General features: G+C 37.6%; 1 protein-coding gene across 1 annotated transcript; it reads right to left on the minus strand.

Annotated features, from left to right (window-relative positions):
* Positions 1-872: 872 nt before the first annotated feature.
* LOC137075957 (uncharacterized) lies at positions 873-10,576 on the minus strand. Its single transcript, XM_067444904.1, has 16 exons — positions 10,377-10,576; positions 10,038-10,134; positions 9,872-9,943; positions 9,113-9,508; positions 8,831-8,932; positions 7,372-7,604; positions 6,353-6,531; positions 4,993-5,086; positions 4,452-4,799; positions 4,240-4,357; positions 4,032-4,123; positions 2,630-2,747; positions 2,387-2,491; positions 2,097-2,267; positions 1,845-2,012; positions 873-1,728 (listed from the first exon to the last, which is right to left on the minus strand). The coding sequence occupies exons 1-16, from the start codon at positions 10,527-10,529 to the stop codon at positions 1,487-1,489; spliced, it is 2,688 nt and encodes an 895-aa protein (XP_067301005.1). The 5' UTR covers positions 10,530-10,576; the 3' UTR covers positions 873-1,486.
* Positions 10,577-10,885: the final 309 nt, after the last annotated feature.

Consider the following 10,885-nt stretch of genomic DNA (forward strand, 5'->3'; position numbering starts at 1 on the left):
GAAAAAAAATAACTTAAATGATTTTTGCAAATGGCTGCATTATAACAAAGAGTGAGAAATTTAAGGGGGTCTCAAAACTTTCCGTACCCACTATATGTCTGGAAACTGTGCCCAAATTATTTAGTACACATAGCATAAGTAGTTCTCCTGCAGATTTTGTCTTTGATACACTAACTGGACTTTAAGTTACAGCCATTTGAAATGTGAATTTTGTTGCTCTTACAGGGGCCACTACTGTTGCATTGTTGTCCCAAATTTCATATTAGCTAAGTACTGAACAAACACTATTTTACCCATATCAACAGCAACCTCTTTTAAAGGATCTTTTAGAAAGGCATATGTATTGTCTTAATTACTGTTGTTTTGTCGTCAATTGCGGATACACCATAAGCTTACTAATTCATTTCATTGCATTTTTTCCCCTGTACCCATTACTGTTTTGCATAACACAGAAGTTTCCTTCTTAAAGTCATACTGTTGTCATATAAATCTGAGGGTTTACACTAATTTTGTGGTTTTAACATCTAAACACACTGACACCTTAGATATTTTGTTCATTATTACATAAATTATTAAATTGCAGATGGTAACACTTTACAATACAGGTGCACTAATAAGCATTAATTCATTCTTAACTAATGCACACATACTGAGTTATTGTATGACTCATTAATTAATGTATGGCTCATGAAGAACTAAACCATTTATTAATGATTAAAATAATTGTATTAATAAAAATGTAAAAATTAGCTTGTAGTAGAAAAGTATACCAATACTTGTATACCAAATCATTTGTCACTAAAATTACAACTATAGCTGTTTTTTCTTAATACACACTCACACACACACACGTAAATATGTCCACTTTTTTATTTAACATCATTGTTAATTTGAAATAATCTTCTATTTAACACAACAACAAAAAAACATGTCTCAAAACACTTCCCATACATCCCCCAATCCCAGCGAGACAAAAATAACAAAATGGATAACTTAATGTCAGCTTCTTAATACCCCTTCCTACTCAGGTTAAGTTCATCTTTTTTTTTCTCCCATGGTGCAAGCACTCATTTGCAGACACAAAGAGGGAAAGATTAAAGGGGTGGTTGCATTTTTTTTCTAGGCTTGGTTGTTTATGGGGCGCAGTATAACATGTCGTACAGTATAACATGTATAACAACACTTCTTTTTTTTTTAAATGCCATATATTTGACCTGCTGTCTCCACTTTCCTTTGAATGGCTCATTTGCTTCCTGCGTCTATGAAGCCCATCCCTCCGAAAAACGCTTAGATTGATACTGTTTATGCTCAAGCAGCAACATTACAAACTAACTAAAGTTAAAAAAGTGAAATTGCATGCAACCACCTCTTTAAAAATAAGTGAAAGAGAGGAAACAGAAAGACTGAGAAGCAGAAGGTGAGTAATAGATAGCATAAGAGAGACTAATAATATGCAAGGTATTTAGCATGTTATTTATATTAATAACTACAGCAAAAGTTCATCATCTTCATCAGAGCTCTGATCAGTACTGCTTGAGTAAAGGTCTTCCGGGTGTTCTGGCAAGCTTGAATGTTCACATTCTTCAACAGTAATATGTTCTGTTATGCTGTCTATTGCATGATAACTTCTTTTGACAGTGTCCTGGTGAGCTCTTAGCTGATGTAATTTTCTCTGCAACACACACCGAAGTCCTTGAATCCCATCGTCTGGAAGATTCCAGGGGTTAACTAGAAAACAAACACACAAACAAACATGACAGAAGTAATTATTTCATTTGGGATCAAAAAATTATGTATTTTATGAATTGTAATTATGAAATAATGTAACATTTTTAGGTTCTTACCATCTGAAATGATGCTGTCAAGCAAACGGTTCAGTTTGTGTTCTTCACTTCTTAGATAAAGCCAGTGCTGCTTTGCCTCTTGAATGAGAATAATCAGTTCTTCCTGTAGTCGTTGAGTTAGCATCACCTTGTCAAAGACCTTCTTCTTTGTTAAGAGGTTGACACCATCTACATAATACAGGTAATTAATGTCAATAAAATAAATATTGATTAAATATTTCAATGTGAATACTGACGCTATGCTTCACTGACCTTGTACTGCTAGCTGCCAGGGGAAAACATAGTCATTTTGAAGGACCTCCTCAACAGACAGAATGTTAAGGGAAGGGTCAGCAAGGTCATTGTACTGCTCAACTGCAGAAGCCAGCTTTTTTCTCTCCTCATTTATTTTTCTTCTTATTTTATTTCGTCCTTTGTTTGTGGCTGAAACACAATGGACATTGGCATTTTTTTGCCATTTGTTATTTTGAACAACAATAATAGTAGTATTAATAATAATGCCTAAGTAAATGAATACGTTCATTCCTAAAAATTTAAATTACCGGTGTGTCTGTAAAGACGATGCTGCCGTTGTTTAATGCACAAAGACAATTCTTCTATTGTGTTCCTTATTGGCTGGATTGCAGCATCACTGTCCCTAACAGTTGCTGTAAAAAAATTACATGTAAATTTTAATAAACTAAAACTGTTTGATCAATTACAAGTTGTAGCACAATGCAGTGATAGTGTTTTGCAATTGTACACAAAATGACAGTATAAATGTACTTATTGTAGCGGTTACATACTAGTGTGGGCCCACTCCTGTACATCTGTGACCCACTGATGGAGTACACCATCATCTACAGCCAGTTCCGTTTTCATGTCTTGTAGGCTTTCGGTCTCTTTTTTGAGATTCTGCTGAGTCTGAAACATACAAACCAGTAGGGCTGTAACGATATGCGATATGAAATCGAAATCGCAATACGCAGGCCCACGAACCTGTATCGCGATGTGAGAAGGCAGAATCGCAACACACCCCTTCCAACTGCCAGAATTATCCTTCCTGTCCAGGTCCAACTTTTAAGTCAGCAGTATGGCAACATTTCAGCTACCCGGTGGAGAACAAGGATGGCAATCGTGTAGTTGACAAGACCCACACAATTTGCCGTGTTGTTAAGTTAAGAAACACTTGTTAAGTGTTTCAAGAAGCTTCCCCAACCGGCTGGCAACGTGGTGTGAGCGTGGCGTTTCTGTTGCGTGTCATCCGCGGGGCGGCTGCGTGGCGTTTTCTCTTTCTTTGCACACCAGAAGCGTGTCTGACGTGGCGTTTCTGTTGCGTGTCATCCGCGGGGCGGCTGCGTGGCGTTTTCTCTTTCTTTGCACACCAGAAGCGTGTCTGACGCGGCGTTTCTGTTGCGTGTCATCCGCGGGGCGGCTGCGTGGCGTTTTCTCTTTCTTTGCACACCAGAAGCGTGTCTGACGCGGCGTTTCTGTTGGTATTGATGTACAGGAGGCCCTATACTTCATGTTAAATATATATTGCCTATTGGTACCGCAAAGAAAACGTCGGCAGTAGCCTATTGACCATACAGATATATGGTATTGACAGCAAAATAGGCTACAGAATACTGTACAGAATAAAACTGTTTTGTCCCCCCCATATCGAGGTTTGTATCGTACCGTGGGTCAAAAATCGTGATACGAACCGAATCGTGGGTTTGGTGTATCGTTACAGCCCTACAAACCAGTAATGTAGTTTGTTACAATGGCAAGATTATATGATTAGTTGGTTTTATACATAAATTGACCACTTTTCCCTATAGAACTGCTTCATTTCATTTATATTTTAGGATATGTGGTGTGGATAGATCTGTAGTGGTCATTCCACAGCACATCTATTGATCTACAGTCTGGATTACTGTAACTGTCATTAGCTTTTGTAGAAGTCATTAGTCTAGGAGTTCACATACATTTTTCCAAACTGTGCTCTGAATATTTGAAAGGTATAATCAGAATGTTGAACAATTCAATGATTTGAACAATTCAATAATGTGTCTGTCTATAATTTTGACTTGGATGAAGACGAGACAACATTTTGTGAGGAAATGCCTAAAAACAAACATTCATTCAAATACTTTCCTGGCACTTTAGAAGAGATTGATGCTTCACATTTAACAGATAATAAAGAATAATATAAATAAAGATTGCCTTTTGGTATCTTGTGCAAAGAGTTTGGCACATATTTTGAACCTTCATTTTGTTCCACCTCATGCACTGCAATGTGAGCAAATCTGTGCGTCCTGTCAATCAAAACAAACTAATTTCATATATAGACTTAACAACAAAGTCTCATTTGAAAATGTAAATATTTGGAATATAGTTAATTGAGGGCCACGATACAAATAAACATACTAACCTGCTTTGAACATGAACTTAGTGCTTATACCAATCCTTGATAAAAAGCTATTCGCTTGTTCCACTTCTTCCCCCATGGTATATGCAGCACCAGTTTGAAAGCTTCCACTCCATTTGATCTATTGAGAGAGGAAAAGTGTATTACATGAAGGTTTTATCAGAATATATAACAACATTTAAAAGAGGCAATATGAACACTTTGGTGTGAAATACCTCACATTTTATGCCATGTACTTTCGCATGCATTACTGAGAGGAATGGCTTCATGTTCAGAAGATTTCTCAGTTCCGGGCAGGCCTGGCAAACTTTGATTAGGTATGGCCAGTATTTGCACATGATGTCAGCACAAAAGAAAGTTGCATTTTCTGTGCAGAGCTCTTTCTGCAAGTACAAAGGATATGCATAGATCTCTCCTCTAAACATATTGAGTGCCTTCAAAAGAACACCATGCCTACAGACAGCGACTTCAATTCCCTCCTCATCCAGTTTACTGCTGGTCTTTCTGGAAAACTCTTTTGCAGCTGCAAACTCTGCAGATCCACAGACACCTTTGCCTCCCACCTAAATGAAATACAAAATAATAAAAGGAAAATCTGGCTTTTGGGATAGACATAAAAAACAAGCCGATATGCCTGATTCATGAACTGTGTACACATGACTTTGTATGTGAAATCAGTGTATAACACTTTTCACAAACAAATCATGAATCATAATGTGTACATGCAAGCAATCTGAGGCAATATAGTAGACTTACGTGTTGCACTTTTTCACGGATATATTGAACAAAAGAGGAAACCTCATCATCTTTGCAAAGAAACAACCCTTCGAAGTAGGCAGAGCCCTCTGAACTAATAAAACAAATTAAATTTTTAAACAACAATGAACACAATCTTAAGAAAAAACAACTTCAGGGTTATTCAAAGAACTGTTGTGACAATAATAGAAAAGGTATGAATAGAAAATCTTCACAGTATGAAACATTCTTCTCTATGGTCTTTGTAATACTACTGACATAAGACATTAAAGGGGTGATGAACTGAGAAATCAACTTTCCCTTGAGCTTTTTATCTATAAATGGTCATGGTAATATAAAAATATTTACTGTAAGTTTCAGAGCTGAAAACTTCCTTGTTAGTCAAAGAAAAGCTTTTACAGACACCAGGCCCAGAAAATGATCATGTGCTTCATCCTTACGTCATCGCGCGACGAAACATCGCCTCTACAGCACGTGTAATTTAGCAACCCCGTCCACCGACTCATGGAGCTGTTCGGTCGATCGCTAGCCAGCAGCAATAAACACATGGAAGAAGATAGCAAGATATTGTGGAAGAGTACAGTCGCTGCATAAGCTTACTTCATATCCTAATATTCGGAATGTGTGATACTTAATTTTATTTTTAATGAACGTGGGGAAGAATGCATGTTTTCGCTTCATTTCACTGCGGAATTGTTTGTAAACAAGTCTCAGGTGCTGGATTTTCAGACACAATGCTGTTCCTTCTATATTGGATCCGAAAGGAATGGTGCAATAAACTTATGTGAGTAAAACGTCTTTTTTATATGTAGTAATAATAGTCCGTGGGCTGTGTAATAAAACGTACGCCCGTGTACGTACGCGCACGTGTGTGTGCGTACAGTTCGCACTTATATCGACCGATGGTATGGGCCATGTAATACAGAAATAATATTCCAATCAATCGTGGGTGGACGAGAAATAAATCATTGTTTGCGCTTGATAAAGACGTTTACAAGCCTGTGATCGAGAGAATCTTTGCAGTTGCTGCTCTTAAAATAATCTCTCCCACATGTGAACTGACAGGGGCATAGATATGACAGCGGAGCTGAAGCTCATTAAATATGCAAATCTTCTCCAATCCTAGCTGTGGGCCCATCAAAACCCAGCGTTTTGGAGTGAGCCTCAAAACCAGTGTAGAAAATAGCCTATTACTTATTAGTTATGTATTTCAATATAAAAACCACACAAACGTCATTAGTTGATCTCAGACAACAGTATAAAAAAATTAAAAAAGCCAGTTCATGACACCTTTAAGTCATAATAGTATAAAAAAATACAAAAAGTAAAATTCAGCCAATAACAACAACTAAACACTTACTTCCCAGCCTTTTTGAACCGATGAAGTTTTCTGTTGCCGTCCACAGCAACTGCCAGCATTAGAGGGGAACAAGCTGGGCACTTGAAATTTTGTTCACCGCAGATCTTTTCAACCTCATAACGGCAGATGTTCCATTCGAAATAGCTCTTCAGAAACGCATCACCACATAATGTGCCAGTCTAGAAGATGCATGGAAACAATGAACAAACCTAAAATTTAAAGACTCTAATATAAGTCTTTTCCACATTTACTATCCTCCATAAGTTAAATATACTGATCACATTTAAACATTAAAACAGAAAGAATAATATTATGTAGGTCCTCATTGTGCAAACAAAATAGCAAAAAGCCATTCTAAAAGGATATTATTTTCTGCTCACAATTTTACAAAAGAGTTACCATAAACTTTGTCAGTTTGAATCAGTCTGACAATTGTTATTCATCATCAAGGTGTTTTTACTCACAGACCACTTTTTTTGGTCACCATTCTGGGTAAATGCTAGAGACAGTTATGTGTGTGGAAATCCTGGAGTCAGTAGCTTTTAACATTTAGATCATTATTGTAAACCATTTTAAGTTTATTAACTACACTGCATGATTGGTTGATTACTAGATAATCAAATGGATAATTGTTGTTTCCAGATGGGCTGGTTTGAGCACATTTATGTTTCTGTTTACACCTGGTATTAAGATGTAATTTGGTTGATCATAAGTGGACGCCACTAAATACAGGTCTAAAACATTTTGAGCTTGTCCACTTCCAGAGGTAGTCGAAAAACTAATTTGACCAGATTGCTGTCATAGTAAAGACAGATTTAAAATACAGATGTAAATGAGAATGTGTCTCCTTCGTCTATTTGTGATCTGATCAACCAAAATGCATCTCAAACTAGGAGTAAACAGGACCCTACATTGCTCATCTCCTGCTTTGCTCGTATGAGGTTGGAGCTCAACAATAGACATTTGTTTCTATTGTCAATACACAATTTTAATGCTCAGTGTATGAGAAAGGTACTCACTCTGCCATAGTGCTCTGTCTTCATGTTAAGCATTCTTAAGAATGCTAAACGGGACATTCCTGGAGCAGCCATTTTTAGGTCTTCGAATGACATGAAGACTTCTTCATCATAGATGGTACAGGCGTTCATGGTTGCAGGCCAGTAACCACTGTTCTGCATTTCTACCACACCTGGTATCCATGTTTCTCTGCATATAGGACAGTGAAGATGGGGCAAAGACAGTTCGTAGCGACCTATAAAATAATTTTCAGTAAATTAGATGAGTAATGATAGAATGCAAATGATGGCCCAAGCGGAGTACACACATTTAAATGCATAAAGACAGCTTCAGCCAATGACTTATATATTATTTTGTCTTCTATAGACAAGAATAATCTAAACAAATTATACAAATCAGGTGCTGATATTATTCATACTATAGCATATGAAATGTGCTCGTAAAGCAAACCAACATGTTGGTTTAATATCAACCAACAGAAATACACAAATTGGCTACTGCAGTAAATGTGTAGCAGCTTAATTACTGCTACATTTATTAAAAAAATAAATAGCAAAATAGTAATTATGGCCAAAGACATTTAAAAAATTGGAGTACATAAATGCATTTAATTTTCAAATAATAAACATGCATAAATGAAAGGGCAGATGTTAGTATTCGCTCACTCACTCGCTTTCACACTGACTCAATCGCTCACTCACTCACACGCTCACGCTCGCACACTCACTCGCTCGCACACTCACTCACACTCACTCACACACTCACTCACACGCTCGCTCACACGCTCACGCTCGCACGCTCACTCACACTCACACACTCTCTCACACTCGCACACTCACTCGCACACTCACTCGCACACTCACACGCACACTCACACGCACACACACACACTCACTCACACACTCACTCACACACTCACTCACACACTCATTCACTCACACACTCACTCACACACTCACTCACACACTCACTCACACACTCACTCGCTCACACACACACTCGCTCAATTTCTCGTTCACACTCAAACGCTCACTCACACACTCGCACACTCACTCACTCACACTCACTCACACTCACTCGCACACTCACTCACACTCACACTCACACACACTCACTCGCACACTCACTCGCACACTCACTCGCACACTCACTCACACACACACACTCACACACTCACTCACTCACACACTCACTCACACACTCACTCACACACTCACTCACTCACTCACTCACTCACTCACTCACTCACTCACTCACACACTCACTCACACACTCACTCACTCACTCACACACACTCACTCACTCGCTCACACTCTTGCTCCCACACACACTCGCTCAATTGCTCGTTCGCACACTCACACGCTCACTCACACACTCACACACTCACTCACACACTCACTCACACACTCACTCACACACTCACTCACTCACACGGACTCACTAGCACGCACTCACACTTACCCTTCATGTTAATTAAAGTAATGGACCTCCCTATGCCAACACTGTACGTTTCTTCACCACAACTGCATATGGAATTAGGTAGTGCCATTGGTAAGAGTCGATCTACAAAAAAACAAGCAAACATAAAAAAAATTGTTTCAGTTCATAACTTCGCAAGTTCAATAAAAAATTTAAAAGAAAGTTTGACAATGGCAGCTTATATTTATGTGACTATTTTAAGAATTACATTTTTAATTACATTTATTAGAAAGTAATTATTCAAAAACTAAAATAAGACAGTACCTTCATGATGGTGAAAATACTGCCCATCAGAGTTCTGCTTTACCACTGTGGTGGGAGGTACAGCCTTGTGGAAGCCTGAAATCATAGTGCTTCTGTTGTGAAACACTTGTGTACGGTGTATAGCACAGTCGCAGTCAATGCAGGTGTATTGTTTAGGCAAACAGTCTTTGCATTTGACCACCGCCACCTTTGCCTTGCACTGTGAACACAACTGTGTTGTGATATGCTCTGTTGCAAGTCTGTTGCTGATTAACAAGGGTCTAGCCTCCCTCCATCTTTCTGATGAAGCTGTTGTCCTAGTGCCCCAATGCAATGATGCTGAATGTGGGGTACTCTCACAATGAAGGGTAGAACTAGCCACTGACAGCAGGTCTTGCAACTCGTGTAGAAGAGAATCTGTGACCCACCCACCCCCCCAAAAAAACAATTGCAAATTATGTACACCACTGAGAGTAACAAAACAGTCTCCTGTCTAATGTGACAGTGCAGTTACCTTACTACAGATAATTGCTTTTTGTCACAATGTACGGCACAGTTAAGTTTAGACAAAGCATTTTATATAAGTATCATAGATCAAAATCATTTGGGGCTACTGGGGCTCATATGGGGATCTTTGCACATCATGAAAAATGTAGTTGCATATCATTTATATCCAAAAATAAAGACATGAATTTACAAAAAGACCTAATAAATGTAAAAATAAATAAATAAATAAATAAATAAATAAAAATCTAAAAAAATCAAATAGGCCTAACCAACCATGATCTGGACCCTGGTCTGGAACAGATTCTGTTGGCTTTGGACATGCCCTTGATTGGCTGACCCTTGAATCTGAATGTAAAAGTAAGTCAAAACATCATTGTTATTTAAAAATCTAATGTACAATTATAATACATTATTTTCCTTTAGGATGACAAAACCTTACCATGTGAAGTAGGAGATTCTGTCCTTTGCAGACATGACTTCTCTCTTATTTTACACTTGACTTTACAGCTGGACTGGATCCTTTTTTTCCTCTTTGTCTGTGAAAATCCAACATTACACTATATCTGTGCATCATTAAAATCTGACGTTTTGTTATGGATACCAAAATTGATAGGATTATGACTGTCTGAATGGTAGTAAAAATTAATACTAAAATTTAAAATATTTACATAATATCTAATGTTCCATCAATTTAATAATATTCTTAAATTGTTCAGTCAAATGTTATACTGATTGCCTTAAAATTTGGATGTTCAAAAACTACATTATATTACTTTACCATGACTGGTTGGACCTTTGGGTCATTTTTGTTTGGTTGGTCAAACAGCTCTCTGGATTCCTTCAGAATATGGTTGAGATTATTCTTGGAACTCTCGTGGCCAAGTCCTTGAATAATCGTCTGTCCTTGTTTGACTATCTGACAAAGGTCCATTTGTGCAGGTTCAGTACGTTTTTTTTTAATGAGGGCATCAATTTGGCTGCGGTCATACACCTCATCGAGGGCTGCAGCAACTGCGCGCCCTTTTTTTACTAGCTCATCAAGTTTGTTGACACTATCTGTCATAGTGTGATCTGAACATGTCAAAAACAAACAAACAAACAAACAAACAAACAAACAATAAATGCATCAAAATAATTATGAATATATTTATTATATTAGATATAGTATTAAACTAAGGTGACCAGATTTCTGAAAAGGCAACTGGGGACATTTCCTATTTGAGTTGTCTAAATATCACTAAAATCTCATTTGTTATTATCTTTTAATTAAAAAACAGGGACAATATT

Source organism: Pseudorasbora parva, chromosome 5 (genome assembly GCF_024679245.1).
Source record: "Pseudorasbora parva isolate DD20220531a chromosome 5, ASM2467924v1, whole genome shotgun sequence".
NCBI lineage: Eukaryota > Metazoa > Chordata > Actinopteri > Cypriniformes > Gobionidae > Pseudorasbora > Pseudorasbora parva.